Consider the following 17,743-nt stretch of genomic DNA (forward strand, 5'->3'; position numbering starts at 1 on the left):
GCAGTTCAACAGGGAACACAACTCACATTCAGGATGGCACAGAAACGTGTGGCGCAGGGGGTACCTACATCACCAATTTCTGGATGCTTGGAGAGTCCCCCGGGGAAATGTCACCCTCTGCTTGCCCTGTCCTTACCCTGCTCTCCGGACACCTGCCAGCAGCCAGCCAGATGTGGGTACTGCTGTGGCTTAGCACGCTCGCTCTGACATTCCTATAGTATGAATTATCACGCAGATGCACGTGCAACCAGTTCAAAGTTATACAACAGTTCTCTCGACCTCAGATCTACAACCTTTTATATCAGTATCTGTCCTCAAAAAGTTACTAACATCCTTTGTTTCCTTAATGACTGCTAACATCTCACTCTCTGAAATGCACTAGTAACTCGCTCGAGTTCCTATAGTTGCTCTAGATACCCACTAAGTGGCCCTCAAATATTACAAAGCAAAATTTACTGTTCTTACTCTCTTTGTCAATTGACAGACAAGAGCTAAGACTGCTGCTGCAGGAAATCACTTCTACCTGCTGGCGCTTCCAGGCTGCGGCCGCACAGCCGCCACAGCCAAAGCAAACCCCTCACGCCACCGTCCTACCGCTTTCCCACCCGTCTTCCTCCAACCCCACGGCGTTTGTGCTCTCCACTGCTGGGCCTACTGCTGACAGGGGCTCTTCCACCTCACCCCTCAGGCGGCCGACCCCGGGCCTCCCCCCCCCCGCCAAGCAAGCGGCCCGCCCGTCCGGCCCAGAGGCTGCACAACCCAGCCCGGCCCTTCCCCGGTGCCAGCTGACAGAGCCGGCTGAGGGAAGGAGAGGGAAAGAAGCGGAGAGCACAGCCCCTCAGCCTGAGGCGGCCATAACCCGCCCTGAGGCGGCCAACCGCCACCGCGCTCCCGCCCCGGTCCCGTGACCGGAAGGCGGCGGGGGCGCCGCGCGTACGCCCCGCCCCGCCCCGGCGCGGCTGCGTATAGCGTGGCGGGGTGGCCGGAAGCCGGAAGTGGCGGTAGTACCGGGTGAGGGGGCGAGCGCCGGCCGCACCGTTCCCCGTCCCCTCCCCGGGCTCGGCCGGAGCCAGCGCCGCGGAGCCGCCCGCCGCCGCCATGTCCAACATGGAGAGTATCCTCGGGGCGCGGGTCTCGTCCTTGTGGCCCTGCCGTGAGGCGGTGCGGCCTGGGTTGGGCTGGGGGCGAGGGCCCGGCCCGGCCCGGCCTGGGTTCGGTGGGGGCCGGGTCGAGGTGAGAGCCGGTGTGGCTCTGGGGCGGGGGTGGAATGCGAGGCCTCTCCGCCCGGGGTGAGGGGGAAGGAGGAAGGGAGTCCCTTCTCTGACCGCGGGGGTCGGTGGGGGACAGGGGCCTGGCTCCAGAGGGAGGAGGAGGAGGGTGGGAGTGATGGGCGTGACAGGGACAGGAGCTGTGCTTTCATAAACCGGGGGGTTGTCCTCTCTGCGTGGATGGAGAAGAAAATGGGAAATTCGGTTTCACTTTCCAAGGCGAGATCAGCTAACCTTAGCTGGGGGGGGGAAGGCAGTGGTGCGCGGAGGGACAGCCCAGCCCCTGGGGCAGAAAAAGCAATTTACAGCGTAGAGCAGTGCAAAGTGTGCGCCGCGGACGTCTGACATGCCATACATCCAGAGCTCTGTACAGACTGGAATGATGTCAGCAAGGCTGACTCGTCAGCTGTCCCCCCAAACAGCAGCTGCTGTCAGCTGAACAAACCCAGCTGTTTCCTGCTGTAGAAAAGAAGTTGCATGTGGGGAAAACCCTTGTGGGCAAATTTAAACTTCCTTGCTGTATAAAACTATCCTAATGCACTGGGGCTAAAAAAGCCTTAAAGATTACAGAGGTCTTGGTGTGGTTTAAATGAGCTGGCAGTGCTCGGCATTGTCAGTTGTTATGGCAGGGACCAGTGGGAGTGCTGGAGGAGGTGACTGTGAGTCACGGTTGATAGTGGAAGTCTGGTTTCACTCGGGTTATGGCAACTGAGAAAGGCATTTCAAGGGAGGAGCGAGTAAGTGCTCGTCATGGGGTGGGAGGGCTGTGGAGGTGGCAGGGCGAGCTATTGTAATGTCAAAGGTAGATGCCCCAAGTGAGTAACTGAGGAATTTATTTCAGAATAAAGTGCTCTGAAGTGCTGTTTAAGTGCAATGGCTGTAAATAGGTGATGTCATGTTTTACCTGGTTGGTCTGGTCTCTGACCTGAAGTGTACTGTTCAATGAACAACTTAAAGGTGTTTTCCTGTTTGGTAAATTACCTAATCTGTGGCTCAGTGCAGTACGCTTACTGCTGCTGAAAGAGATGGTGACCTAGGCTTTAAAGCAAAGAAATGTAAACACAAGCAGCAATTTTAGCGTTACTGGTAGCTACCTTACTAGGTGTCCTAGGTGTATAGGCACAGCTGTTGCCTTTTTGTAGCCTGCTTGTGATGTTTATAGGATAGGATAACAAATGCATCAACAGACTTCCTAATGTCTTCAGATTGCTGTCAGAGCTCTAAGATGCATGGCTGGGCTTTAGAGGAAAAAAAAACAAACCCAAACAGTTCTGCAATAATTTATATACTTGAAATATTAAAGAAGCCTCAAGTACCTTATAATGTTTAGCTTTATGTGCTTCCACTTAACTATTAAGCATCTTAGTACTTGCTGCATCTTCCTCTTGGGATATCAGAAGGTGGCATGAAAGAAGCCTAAAAAGCTTGGTACTTCCATTTTGTTTGAGAAAGACTGATATTATTATTTGGAAGCTTTCATCAACAGTATTTTAAGAGCATGGGTTTTTAATTGTTATTTTTACAGCACATACTTTGTCAGTAACAGTTTAATGCAATCATTCTAAGTCACTATGAAGGCTTGTTCTACTGTCTTCTTCGAGCTTTCAGCTTAAGCAGGACTTGAGCTTTACAAAAAGAAAAGTTTCTCTTGCTGACTTAAGTATTCTCTCCCCAAAAGTCAGATGACAGAGCTGTCAGGGACCCCAGAATTGCTCAAATGACCCAGGGCTGGGAGGCTGCTCTGTAAAGGAGCTGCATGAGCAATTTAAACCCAAGATCATACTGTGGTTTGAAAGGGCAGCCCTGCCTCCTGGTTTGTACCTGAGCATGGTCAGCCAAGCCAGTTTGCTATTACACTGTTAATTTGGCTTGTTCCTCAGTGGCTTTTATTTTTGGATGGGGAGGTTCCAGGCAGGCCAGCAAACTGCACTTCCATTTCACTGAGAGTTGAGGACTCTGGGTGTGTAAGTGAAAGTAGGCGGTAGAGTAAGACTTGCAATTCCTCTTCAGGGATGTTTGGTTTGTTGTGTTAATCAGTCTGAAGTAGGTTTGATGTTAAATGGAGCCAGTTTGGGATCTGCGCTTACTTTTTATGGCCTTATATTTTAGAACTCAGATTGTAAGTGGCATTATAATTGTGAAGCAGCTTAGTAGGTCTCCTTATTGTGAGAATTTCAAGGGCTTACTTAAATAACATTTTCCAAGTTTTAACACCACTGATGGGGACACAGTATACGCTAGGTTTGGTAGCACTTCAAACAGGAGAGCAAAATACTACAATGAAAGGATAGATCCTGTTCTTGAGCCCTTAACTTGCGCTGCAGAACACCTGTTTAATTTGAAGTTTGCTGCAAAGGAACTCAACAGGAACTCAAAAAAATGCGACAAAGAAGAAAAGGCTGAGAAAGCTAAAATTAAGAAGGTAAGCAGTGGCTCTGAAACAAGCTCTTTGGGTCTGTTGTTTACATATTGTAGCAGGAAGATATGTGGTGGTTTTGCCATTTTCCTGGTATGCATGCTAATAATACCGTGATAGATGCTTGTGATTTAAAATACATGACTGTAAATCTTCCCATACTTATTAAATGTGAGGATACGTTCTTGTGTATCCTTTTGTACAGCTTGTGGCATTTGCTTCCTGAGAAGCTTGTCTTGTATGTATTTTGTTAGAGACTGTTGTTCTCAAAGTTAAAAATAATTAATCTTAATGTTTATCATCTTGTATTAAAAGAACTTATGAAGAGGAATTTGAAAATAGTTTTTGAGTCCTTGAAGTAGTAAAGAGAGACTAAATTTATTTGACTGTATTTTTGTCCATGAGATACAACCATACCAACTGTATCTTTTGGAGTCTTGATACTGAAAATGTTTTTAGGAATGAGAAAAGTATGTTTCTATAGCTCTGTAAAACCTTCTGCTCAAAGTGCATGCTAGATACCTTCCTTGGAAAGAAGTTAGGCGTTCACAACATGAAAAAGTTTGGGAACTTTTGGGGGAGGAGGGAGGGTTTTATTTTATCTTTTAATAGAAAAGATATTGTGATGAATTGATGCTTATTTCAAAAATGAAATAGGCTATTCAGAAATCATGTTTACAAGAGCAGGGAAGGTTAAAATGCTTCTTCTTTTTCCTTTTTTTTTTCTTTTCTTTTTTCAACAGGCAATTCAGAAGGGTAACATGGAAGTCGCACGAATACATGCGGAAAATGCAATCCGCCAGAAGAATCAAGCCATCAATTTCTTGCGCATGAGTGCCCGGGTAGATGCTGTAGCAGCAAGAGTTCAGACTGCAGTGACAATGGGCAAGGTAAGTCTGTTTTCACAAATCTGTTGCAAGGATGAGACCTCTCATTTTCTTATAAGTGACTTAATTCTATCTATAATGAGCTGAAAAGTTTCAGCTTTGGTTTCAGATGTAGCCAACAGTAAATCAGGTACTGGAATCCCCCGCCCCGGCAGCTGCTCTTTAAAAGTAGATTGCTATCCACTATGTTTTGTAGCTAGTAACTTCTGTGAGCTGTTATTACTCATGCTTGTAAGGATACAGTGTGTTTTACTGGTTACACTTAAGACTATTATGTATTTTGAAGGGGAGCAGTATCTTTGCAAAAAGTCATGGTGTAGGACTTGTGATTCCAGAAATCTTTTTTAGCTCAGGTAGTTTTTTAAGGTATGCTATTGTACTCCTCTTCAGCCAGAGAGTTTATTCTGCCACATGATCTGTATGCCAAATATATCCCTTAACACTTGACAGGTCTCAAGACCCACAACTGTTAATGCTATATATACACCTCGGTTCGTAGCAAATTTCAGCTCAGAATGCATATTTCAAGTGGTTGAGTTAATTTATAGAATTTTAAATGATAGGAGCTATAAAAAAGGTGTTCTAGACGGCAATCGTGTGTACCCTACTATTTGATACTGTAGAAACTCTGTGAATAGACATAAGAGAGCTTGGTAAGAAACTGCTCATTTTTCTTTCTTTGTAATAATTTCCTTTACCTCATTTCAGGTAACGAAGTCAATGGCAGGGGTAGTTAAGTCTATGGATGCCACGCTCAAGAGCATGAACTTGGAAAAGGTAAATAGACTTACTTTTCTTGGAGCTGCACACCAAAAAGCAGAAAGGGCAATGGACACAAGTTTTAAAAAGGGAAATTCCAATCGAGAGAAAAGGTTTTGCAGTGAGGTTGGTAGATCCTGGAACCTGGGCAGGGCCCTGACCAACGTGCTTGAACTGTGTTAGATCAACTTCAGAGTTGATGCTGGGAGGGGAGCATCTGATCTCCAGAAGCTGCTTGCCCTTGTAGTGTGATTCTTCCTTTGCCAGTTGAGATATATTTCTCGTTCCATTATCTGCAGATCATTGATTTGATTCAACTGTTTTTTATAGATATCTGCACTAATGGATAAATTTGAGCATCAGTTTGAAACACTAGATGTTCAGACACAACAGATGGAAGACACAATGAGCAACACTACTACGCTAACAACACCACAAGTAAGAATAGAACTTTTTTTTTTAAAAAGGATGATCTTAAATTATGTGTCTAAACTGCATGGAAATGTCTGATTCTCTTTCTGCCTACTTTGAGACATAGCAGCAACTGAAGCCTTTTTACTTTTCCTTTGTGCTTCTTTGTGAAGAAGAGACTTTCAAATGACAGTCACAAGCAGAGAGGATCCATGTATATGTATATTAGTCTATTTCACTCTTATAGCAGGCTTTATTTTATATTGTATGTTGAAAACTTTAATCCTCTTACTGAATAAGCAGCGTTTTGATGAGTTCTCAATGAACTTCTGAACCAGAACACAGTGCAGCATTAATTATCAAAGCAGAATATGCTGTGAGAAAATTAATAGTTCTAACTCACTGATATTAACAAAAAGACATTAGTCACCACCAAAATAGTAGTAGTATATGGAATGGAAGGTTGTTAATTACCTACTTTCAATTTATGGGCATGTTTACTAAAATAAATCTTTTAAACAGTGCTTGACATAGTTAAGAATTCCTAGCACCTATCCCCTTGTGCTATTCCACAAGGAGCTATTCCAACAGAAGTTTTGTCAGAGGGAGAAAGTTACTGGAGATAGTGCTTTGTGAATAAAATAAACAAACCAACCTAAAGCCAAATCCAATAAACCAAATCCATTTGGAGATGGGCTTTTTCCCATGTTGTGCAAAGCAGTGTTTCAGTAGCTAATAGTCAACACTTGAAATATTCAAGTATGTGTTTGGGTTTTTTTTACAGATAAGTTTTAATTCTTCAGAAGCATTATTTCAGAAGCTAGAGTTCGATTAATGGGATTTTAACAGGCTGAGCACCTCTACTCGTTACTTTTGAGTTCATACAGGGCCCTCTGGTGGTTAAGCACAAAAATGTTCTGTAAAAGCCATTTACCTTTAAATCAGTTTTGTTAAAATAATTTCTGTTCTCTCAAGATTTAACAGAAAAGGTTGTCAGAAACTACAACATGCAACAATCAATTTTGTTTTCTTTACTCTAGAACCAAGTGGATATGCTTCTACAGGAAATGGCAGATGAAGCAGGGTAGGTAAAAGTTCGAGTGACTATTTCTTGAATAAATCTTGGTTCCAATAACCCTTCCTGGTCAACTTGAAGGTCAGATACCCTTGTTTTATATGTGTGTCTCTTGGAAGCAGAGCAGAATCGCCATTTTCCTTTCACCTGTGGACATTATTCTTGTAATAGTTTAGTTGCCAGTATTTCATTCTGTTTTCACTCAAAGCTACTGTGAATGTCAGGATGCAGGGATGGTTGTGCACAAGCCTAAAATCATGTCACTTGTCATGTCAGGGTAGCATTTTATTATTTACTTGGGTTGGCTTTAGCATTAGCAGTCCTTGCCATGCTTCTGCACGCTTTTCCTTTTTTTCTCTCTTACCACATTAAAACTTCCTGTACTTCTGCTCTCACAAGCTAGACATTGCAAAACAGGTTGTCATGACATATTTAAGCCTTTGGGGATATACTGAATTATTTCAGATCATTTTACTTGCCGCCTTGGTGACGCATAAGTTGGAAGCGTCGCTCTGTTGGCTTGAGGATAAATACTTTTAACAAATTTTTTAGTAAAACTTTTTTTTCATGAGTGAACTTTTTGTCATTCATACGTATGCCATGTCTGATATACCTCTGTTAAACAGCAATCTTGCTCAGTCCTGATTAAGCAGAATTTGTTTAGCTATTGCTAATTATAATATATGACTTGTCATCCTGGTAACGAGTCAAATTTACTGATCAAGTTGTCTAACTAGCTGGAGTACAGCATTCATGGGATGCTGGTGGCCTCATGCTACCTCAGTATTCCCCTGCTTGTCAATTATTATGCTTCTTCCTTTAGCCATGTATGCCTGACTTGGGTTTGGTTTTGTTTTGTTTTCTCCTATTAGTCTTGATCTGAACATGGAACTACCTCAAGGACAGACAGGTTCTGTTGGTACAAGTGTTGCCTCAGCAGAACAGGTAAACATTAGATTCAACTGAAATCAGTGTTTTCTAGAGAAAAGTGGTGTGAGAATTAATGCTTCGCTCGGTCAAAACAGACTTGCTAAATTGTAATTAGATATAAGCTGTCCAGAAGAAATAGTGTGTAGTTAAAACAGTCTTGCAATCAAAATAATTTTAACAATACATTCGTCTGCTTGGTAAATCCAGAAAGTTTAGCTATTTGAAGTGTATTTTTGCATGGTTATTTCACGGAGTTCCAAACCGTTGGCTCTCCTACCTACTCCAAATTTAATGAATCCAGCTATCTCCCATAGCATACACGAGGCCTTTGGGGTCTTGTTTTCCTTCCCTTTAACGAAAGGTCTTACGGGACTAGTGCAAAGAATTCCACATTTGCTCTAGATGAATGGCTTAGAATTTGTTGTGTATAAGTGGATCCTGATGTCAAGGTTGCACAAATCTTTTGGTGAGTTGCTTTTTCCATTCTAGGGGAATATATTTGAGGGAATGGAAAAAGTACAGTTTATTCCTGTCATCCCATCTTTGCAGAGAAGGCTTTAGGAAGCCTTATCTTAACTGACCAGTCTTTGGGAAGCCCCAGGTATTCCCCATTCTTTGAAAAGTCCAGTTTCACCTTGTACTAGGCCGCCTAAACAGTTAGACCTACTGCTATCTTGCTATAGCAGTTCAGTTGGATACCAGCCTTGGTCAGTCAAGGCTGCACCCAAATAAGGATGCAGTTCTGTAAGAGCTAATTTGCACTTGCAAAGATGATATATTAAGAAAAAAACAAACCCGCCCTATCTCTACTTGCCGTGTTCTTGAACTCCTTCCTAGGTACCCACTGCTGGAGATAAGATAGCTGTATGGACTCTGGTCTCACCTGGTACAGCCATTCTTGAGGTCTTAAGCAGATCTTGTTAAGACTTGCACATGAGATAATTTCATATCATCTGGACATGAGATTGCTTCACCATTGCAGAACTTTGCAAAAGTTAATTTTCATATTACTGACAGGTGGTTTCTTTGTGTTTTACAATTCTGCAGGATGAGCTGTCACAGAGACTGGCCCGCCTACGTGATCAAGTTTAAGTTAAACAAAGCTGCAGTTCTTTGTATGTGCTTTCAGAATACCCTTTCTGTAACTAACCCTTCACTGCACTAGAAAGGTGTATACAGTATGGCTTAGGTGTTTGAATATTTGTAATATAGGGTACTTCGCTCCTAGCTTGCTACTCTTTCTAAAATACATTAAGTAACCCCAAAATTTCTGCTCTCTAATGTCTTTTTCTGTACATTTTGAAGTTGATATATTTTTTGCAAGCTTTTTTCACAAAATCAAGTTGATATTCTAAGTCAGCTAGTAATGTTGGTACATTCTAGCTAAAAGAAAAGTGGAGTGTCATTGATATATATTTTAAATTATGAAGTGATTTTTTTTAAATTATGCGAACTGTTTATGGTTGGAGAACTGATGTAGTCAGTTCAGATGATTGTTGCAGGTAACTTTCTTACACAGCCAAACTCCCGGAACACGCAAAATTGGGCAGTGTGGACTTCATGGAAAATATGCTTGTTAAAACAAAGTAGTGGACTTCAGTCTGAGTTTTTTAGTCTTTTAAAGCTAGGGTAATTGTGCTGAAATTAGGGGTTTAGTTCAAAAATGAGTTACCAAAAGCTGTTTTCATATAATTGGGAACTTGTACGGTGTCATCACTTTAGTACAGGAGGAATAAAAAAATATTTTTCAACTTTTTGTCAGTTCTGTTGAATGTTGCAGCTTGCTCGTTGTTTAATGTCAAGTGCTGTAGCTTCTCCATTTTCCTTTCTTCTCAGTATCCTGGTGTGCAGCCAGTTATGCCACTCACAGCTCTATTCTACCAACATAATATCTAGTTCCTGTTAATAGGGGATTCACGCTATCCATTTTTATAGATTCAAGCTGAGAAGCCTTACATGAAGTAACTGAAGCCTGCTTTTCTCCATGCCTTCTTACTCTCTTTGCTTTTAATCTAGTCACTTTTTTATATGTAAGGACAAGTCTCGTGATTATATTCCACACTTCAGTGTTCTTCCGTATATGAAAGACACAGAAGTGCTCTTCCTCGGGTTCAGGTCTTCACAGTCCTCCTTTCATGAGTCAAGGTCCCAGCCCTGTCTTCTCTGGACACTCCCTTAGATCAGCTTTTCCTCCTCTGCACCTCACAGTGGGTGAGAAGTGGATGAGTAGTGTAGGCCAGCTCGGTCAAAGGGAGTTATGTTGGATTAAGAACAGCTGCTTTATTTTTTAAGGTATAATGTTGCTCTCTGCAGGTAAAATAACATGATTTGTAATATTGCAGTTGTATGGAGAAGCTAGTTTGTTTTAGTGATCCCTTTATATTTCTGCACAGTAAGAGAATTTACTGGCTGCTTTCAGTAGCTTCAAACTCTTGCTGCAGTTGTAAAGTAAAGAAATGGTTATAGAAATCTGTAGCTGAGACTACTTGTGATGTGTTGTGATAAACAGTGATGTTAAAATTCTCTTTTGGACTTTTTGGCCTCATTTTTTTGTTCTGTCTTTGTAGGGGTGAGGGAAGGTGTGAAGCACTAGACATTAGTTCTTAATTTGCTGGTGTTCAGGATCACATGGGTTTTCCAATGTTGGATATAATTAAAAAAAACCAACTTTTTTAGTCAAGCAGGATTTTTTCAGTGAAAATGTGTAAAAATGGTGAAACATTTCAGAGCAGTTTCAAACTCTATTTTGAATGTGTTACTCAAATCACTTTGAAGGTTTAGCAGGATATTACATACTGAAGTATTCAAGGCTACTGTAAAAATAAGACAAGGAAAATAAGATACACAAAACAACCTAAATTGTTGTGGAGTTGTCTCTCTCATACTGGCAGGCTAAACTAAACCAGTATGTTTAAAATGTGGTCTTTTCTCTTGTTTACTTTTGTTTTCAATGCAGCTTTCTTTTAAACACCTTGAATGTTCCTCCTGTAAATAGGAGAAATGGGAAGATGTTTAAAAAACATGTACTCACAGCTGTGGTCTTGGTACAATCCTTTCAAATTATTAATAAAACATCTTGGGAAAGGGGCTGTATACTACATGGTTTTGGGTTTTTTTCCCTAGCTCCTTCTGAACAATATAACAAATTGTATAATGGTATATCTATGCAACCAGGTTACCCACAACTGGTAACTGCTTGTGTGTGTGCCTTTGCCTTGCTGAACTTAATTCCATTTTTTTGATCCTAAGTTACTTCATATCACGATAGGATTGAAAACTTTCTGTTGTGTAATAGATCCGCATCTGAGTTTACTTTGTGGTTGCTTGTTGATGGACCTGTACCACAAAGCACTGAGGTTTTCAGTGTTTGATATTAGACAACTTCAGCTAGCTTGTCTGGCTTATTTTACTGTTAAAGATTATGCTGCTTTTAGACTGTTCCTGGTCATTCTTAAACTATTTGAGGGGGTAGACAGGGATTCTGAGATCCCATGTATTTGATTTTCTGAGTATGTTGCCTTGCTGTGAGCCTTGGGGCTTTGGAGGAATTTAAAAATAGAGAGAGATGAGACTGATTAGATTGCTGCAAGGTAAATTTTGAATAAGCTTATCTTACTGGCTATACACAGCCTGTTTCATAGTTCTTCTGATCTTATCCCAGACTTGCTCACTCCAGTACCGGAATAGATTTCCAGTACCATTCTTTTAAAGGGATTAACAAGTAAACATAAAGGCTTGATTGACTTCCGCTGTGGGACTATGGTGCAAAGAGGTAGGCAGGTTTATCTGACTTGCGGAAGAAATATGTGTTTGAAACAATGAGGTTTTGCCCTGCTGACTTCACTCTCAGAATTGCTGCGTATTTCAGCAGGGCCAGGATTTTGTATCGGTTACTTCTGTGTATACATCTCCTGCCCTCTCCTGGGGAAAATGATTTCTTTTTCTCTTTAGAAGCACTTGTGTATGAGAGCTGGCATTCAGAAAATTTTAACACTTACATTTTGAATGTATGTGTTTTTCTCAAGTCTTTTGGAAACGCTTACAACTGAAAGTTACTCTTAGAGCAATATTTGAGTTTCACGTCCTTCCTCCATTCAGGTCTTCCTCAAAACTTTTGCTCTTTTCTGAACAACTCTGGCTCCTCACTCCTATGTTGCTAGTGTTTCTTGTAAGTTGACTGTATGTGTTTGTAGAAGTTAATTTCATGTTAAATAAATTGTATGTGCTTTTATGTAACCTTATTACCAGATAATATTTCAATATTTATGCTTATGAGCAGGCACATCTAAAGTGAAACATTGCTTGAAATGTTGCAAGATGGTTTTGCTCAACATTTTTTTTCCTTGGTTACTAAAACTGCTAGTGTTTGGTAGTGTTAGTCTTCATTCATTTGAATTGCAAAACTGAAAGCCATGAAGAGCTTCAGATGAAAGGAGAGGGAAGGAAAGGAAGAACAAGAACTTTACCGTTCTTGATTGCAACGGGATAAAATGATCAAGTTGCCTTTGTGGAGATCCTCAGAGCCAAAATATAGTGAAATTTTGTTAAATATAATCAGCAGTTTTGTACAGAAATAAATTCTGAAGCTGGTGACATGTATAGAGAATAATTTTTGGAGCTCTAGTAGAGTTCATTTTGAAAACTGCTTTACTTGTATGGGACAATTTGTAAATGTAACTGCAAGTGGTAAATAAAATTGTACAGACAACTTATTTCGGATGTGTTCCTAGGTTATATGGCTGCTTGCTGGTGGGGCTTAGTACATGGATAAACAAGCAGAAGTCATGATGTCATCAGTATTTTCCTGTGAGAAGACAATCAGAAAATAAAATCTTTATGGAGACAAGAAGAAAGTAAAGTGGGTACTATTCAGAAGGATTTGGGAGAACAGTTTAGGGGAGTAATTAAGTATAACAACATAAAATACAATCTATTTAAAATTTTAGGTTTGTTTTGCTTTTTTTTTTTTAATGTTTAGTCTGGTGTGGAGTGTATCCCTCATGCTTAAACATCTAAGAGGGTTTTCTGTTCTTGCCATATATAACAAGGGGTCATGTGGAAAACTGGCAGGAGACGGTGTGGTTTTGAGTTTGTCCTCCCAGAGCTAAAACCCTTCCATTTTTATTTTCCCCTTCCATTGTTGTTTGGGAACCAGCAGAGGGAGCCTCAAGCTTTGTTTTTGCATAGGTCCTACATAAAGTCTTCTTTTTTGGAATTCTGAAAGAGGACTTTCACAGAGTCCTCACTAGCTGGTTTAAGGAACTCTGTCTCCTGTGGAACCTTCGGTTCTGGGCCGTGTCAAGTCTCGGAAGGACGTGCCTGTATCGGGACTTCGATCCTTGCCTAAAAGCTGCTCTGTTGCACAAAATACAACCTGGAAACACGTTGCACAGGGTCATCGGCTAATTTATGTCAACACCTGGCCATCTTTGCTAAATGCACTTCAAAACAGTTTTCTGTGGTCTTTAGGCATTAATTTGGGACTTTGAGATCTGCTGTTATGAGTATGATAGTAACTTTGTGCTTAAGGCTTGTTTTAAATTGTTTAATTTTTAGTTAAGTCCTTTGGGGTTTCTTTAGCTGTTGTGGTGTTCTTATTTTTTGTCCTGTGATAATTATTCGATTTTATACAGAAGGAAACACACACTGTGTACTAGTGGGAAATGTATTTTAGTAGAAAATTTCATTTTCTTATTAGAAATATTGCCCACGCTGAGATTTGTTTTGATGAAGTATTTACTTTGGCTTCAGGATTCTCTCTGTCTGTATAGTGCATTGCATTTTTTGGCTTTAGCGTTAGCATTCATCTGTTGCAAAGGCCTGGTTTGGACTAACAGCAGCATACTGCTCAGTACTTTCTTTTTCATCAAACAATATTTTTTCAATGAAATCCCAAGAAGGGTCAGTGGCCTTACTTGTATCGGAAGCAGCTCTCTTCATTACCATTCAAATAAAGGAAAAGACCGATGTGAACAATCTGTAACTAATTTCAAGTGCCAATTGAGCCTTTTTAACTTGGGAGAAGATGCAGTAAGTGAGTCTTACAGGCTCTTGCTTGACCTTTACTACTCTTTCTTAATAAAGTCATGCTGAATCAGCTGTGATACACAGTTCAAGATAGAAAATCAATGGGCCATGGGATCCCAGCTCTTTCCAGTTCTTTGGAAAGCTTGCCAACGTCTTCTGACAGTGCTGGCTGCTGTGAGAAGCGGCCAGAACCAGACCATCTCACAGCGGACAGGCTGCTTTCAAGCTCTTATCTAGACAAGGGTGATTTGGGAGAATAAAAGTACTTAAGTATCACATATTTCTAATCTAAAGGATGGTTTGCTGTTGCGACAACTTGTGCGGATTGCTTAGGATATTCTAAAGTTGTTAACTCCGAGTGAAAATCTTTTTGTGGAAGTCTGAAGCAATAAATATTACATACCAACTAATATGTGTATCTGACAAGATAATAATCAGCTTAATTTAATTTACCTACTATCTGATTCATAATTCTTTATTACAATCAGTTTCTGTCAAAATGAGCTGTCAGGGGTAGTAAAACATTTTAAAACTTCCTTTAAAGTCACCCAATATTTTTCGTATTTAATTTTTTAAGAATTATTTCTTTTTTCAATGATTAGTTTAACAGAATCCTGGAGTCTCCATACAAGATATTTCATTTCGTTCTTATTGCAGTCAGGGCTTTGTTTCTCTTGCTGCAGAATGGGTTAATATTGGAACCATTAAGCTCTGTTTCTGTTGCTGGTGATTTTCCAGTTCCAGGTACCAGTATGAAGCCCCAACATTTGACTTGAAATGCATAGGAGAAGCAGACAGTCCCATTCAGAGTGTTGTAAATTAGTTCCAGTCTCCAAGAGACTGCTGTAACTAATTGATATGACCTGGAAGTGGATAAAGTCCATAACAGTAAGATCAACTTTTCCTCTAGTAATTTGACAAATAGAACCTTTTTTTTAAAGTCCTACGTAGGCTACATTCCCCATTTGTTCTTTTGTGATGGGCGTTGTTTCCGCATTGAAGTGATAATGATTTTCCAGATTTCTGCTGATTTGTATAGCAGGTGCCTTAATTTATTAATGCCAGAAGAAGGGAGATATTCAACAGCAACAACAAAAAAAGGATTCCTGGCAGCAACCGTATATCAAAGCCGTTCCTTATCCAGTTACGTTGCTGTAAGTATTTGACCACCGCATAAAAAGTTGGTATCTCTGTACAAAATGTATACTTCTAACAATCTCTTCTGCAGAGATAATTCTATTTATAGAGATTGCCATTAATATACGTCGATACTTCTGCTATTATTACATTTAACAATGGCACTGCTTTTTCATCCAAATATTTAAAAAACACACTGTACAGCAAAGGTTAATACTTACCAAACCCCGGGTTGTCTCGTGTATAGTGTGTTTAAAGCGGCAAAGGTAGAATATCCTGGTTCTCTTTCAAACGTAAGGCTTTTGTTGAAGTTTTACAATTTCAGTTAGCCTGTGGTTAGAGTATTAAATAGACCAGGTACTCCCAAGCTCTTCATAAAGGTTTATAGCGAGGTTCGGGAAATCTGGATGTTTTCTCAGGATACTATTTACTGAACTGCACAAATATTCCTCCTCCTGCTCTATAAAAGACGTGCAGGAAGACCAGTGGTTTGCGGAGTCACTGGATCTCATTTATTTTATACAACCAGACAGAAATCAGGAAATCTCGGTGTTTGTGTGGGCTTCGACTCTTGCAGAGTAAGTTAATGAATTGGGACCTGTGCAACAGTAGCTCTTAGAAACTCCGCATTTCACTGCCTAGTTAATTTTATAAGAATAATTCTAGGCAGTCACTGTAAGTAAATACATGCCGCTTTCTGTACGGGCAGTGATGTGGGGAGTTTCTTTGTGCAACTCTGCTCCCAGCCCCTTCCAAGCCTGCATCCCACCCGTCTTCTCCCATCCCTGTGACCAACAAGTCTGTCGGGCTCTGCAATAGTCTCACCGTGAATATAAACTCGCCAGCAGTGACTCAAGAGAGTCCAGTCTCCTATTTATTTGTGCCCTAGTGGGATGTGAACCTTGGTCTTCAAGGGTGAAAGGTTGAGGGATGTGTGTCTTGTTTACCTGTGCTTTTCAGATAATGTTTTCCTTTAATCTATTAAGCAGACACACCATTTTGTCCCATGGCGTACAATGGGATCACTAACGATGCGCTTAATTACTACCAAACCACATATGAGTGACTGATGCGAGCAGACAAGAAGAGTCAAAGCCCCGTTTGTCAGCCAGGAGGAATTCAGCGAGGCTTCCCCCACCTCCAGTGTTTAATAGAAACATCTTTCCACAAGAGCGCTGCAAAATCTGCCTGATTTACAGACAGCTTCAGGGATGGGATAAAGTCATGTTGGATGGCTTTCATACGAGCTCTGATGACTAAGGGGAAACTAGGTATTTAGAAGCAGGAATGAGGACATCCCAAACTATCAATGGATTTGAAAATCCAAATTTGATTCTTTTGAAAGTTAGTAAAAAAAAAAAAACAAACCAACAAACCAACCCAAAACCCTATAGATGCACGGAGTTAATTCAACCATTGTAGCCACTGCTGCCTTTCAACACTTTGAGGCTTTTCTCTTTGCTGAAGCTATTACATTTAGACATTTGCATGTCATTGCATACCAAAGAAGACATTTGGACTTAATTTTTGGCACTGCTACAAAACTGTTGTATATGTTAATCAGCCAAGGTGTATGGCTCGGTACATGCTACGCCGGCGCTGGTTCACAGACACAATAGTATGGAGAAGATACAGCAACACAGCTGCTAAACATATTTACCATTGAATAGTTAGTCACACTTCTGGAGTTTTAATTGAATTACCTTTGACAGTGAACAGCAAACCTGGTGGGTGATCTACTAAATTTAACTGATGAATGGGCTCCTTAAAATCAATTAGCATCTAGGGCTGTGAGCATGAACACATCCTGGTGCTCTGCAGGGACCGGAGCGGGATCAGAATGACAGCAGCAAATGTGAGACAAAGCGAAAGCATGCATCTCCTGCCGCTGCTGACCTCTGCTACCCACATGAAAGAAAAACAGGAGTCTAACAGGAGCTGAAAGAATCTGACAGTAAATCATTTAAGCTCTGTTTTGCAGAACTGATATAGGATGCTTCTAAACTGCTTGATTAATGCTGGGCAATATATTAAAAGCAAGATGCAGCGGAGCAAGGAGGCTACTACCAAGTACCAGCTCTACATCCATGCACCAAGCTGTAAGAAGTACCATCTATTTGCTTTATTATTTTTCAGATGTTCAAGGTAGTGGGGTAGCCAAGAGGAATTAGCTATCTTCTTTTCTTTTGCTACAGTGATAGGGTCCTGTCTAGCCACAGAGAAGCCCTCAGTCTTTTGGATGGTTGTTTGTTATCTGAATAATCAACCGATGGCAAAATGCAGGCTGGAGGTTCCTCTGACCTTTGCCTCGTCGCAACCCGACTCCGTGCACCATTCAGCTAGAGCATGTAATGAGGTACAGATGCGACAGATAAGATAATTAAATACACACAAATATTTGAGGGACTTTCAGGTTGTGACCAACTGATGAAGGCAGCAAACTCTTGATTGGGGCTGCTGTCTTTGGGTTTGGGGGTGGGTGGGAAGAGGGGAGGAAGAGGAGCACGCAGCGTGTTAGCCTTCCTTCCTTTCACCCCGTTTTGCCAGACGACCAGATAAGCGCTTCCTCAGGAGTTAATCCGTGCAAACAATTGATTTATTTGGTTTGAATATTGACTTAAGTGAAGACTCAGTTTGGACTATACCACATGTGAATTTTATTTTTTTTGAATTGCTGAAATGAAAAGAAAATGTGTTAAGTTCAACGATGCCCGTACAGAAACCAGTCCAACAGCCCTTGCAGGCACTGCTGTGGGAGACTGCGATAAAAAAAACCTTGTTTTCTCTGGGGGGTTCCTCCCCTGTATCCACCTTCCCAGGCTGGTGCCCTGGA

General features: G+C 41.1%; 1 protein-coding gene across 1 annotated transcript; it reads left to right on the forward strand.

The window, feature by feature from the left end:
• The first annotated feature begins 956 nt into the window (after window positions 1-956).
• Window positions 957-12,458, forward strand: CHMP1B (charged multivesicular body protein 1B). The gene is made up of 8 exons (XM_069811576.1): window positions 957-1,114; window positions 3,593-3,690; window positions 4,428-4,574; window positions 5,280-5,348; window positions 5,661-5,768; window positions 6,782-6,825; window positions 7,689-7,761; window positions 8,794-12,458. The coding sequence occupies exons 1-8, from the start codon at window positions 1,099-1,101 to the stop codon at window positions 8,836-8,838; spliced, it is 600 nt and encodes a 199-aa protein (XP_069667677.1). The 5' UTR covers window positions 957-1,098; the 3' UTR covers window positions 8,839-12,458.
• Window positions 12,459-17,743: the final 5,285 nt, after the last annotated feature.

The sequence above is a fragment of the Haliaeetus albicilla genome, chromosome 23 (genome assembly GCF_947461875.1).
Source record: "Haliaeetus albicilla chromosome 23, bHalAlb1.1, whole genome shotgun sequence".
Taxonomy (NCBI): Eukaryota; Metazoa; Chordata; class Aves; order Accipitriformes; family Accipitridae; genus Haliaeetus; species Haliaeetus albicilla.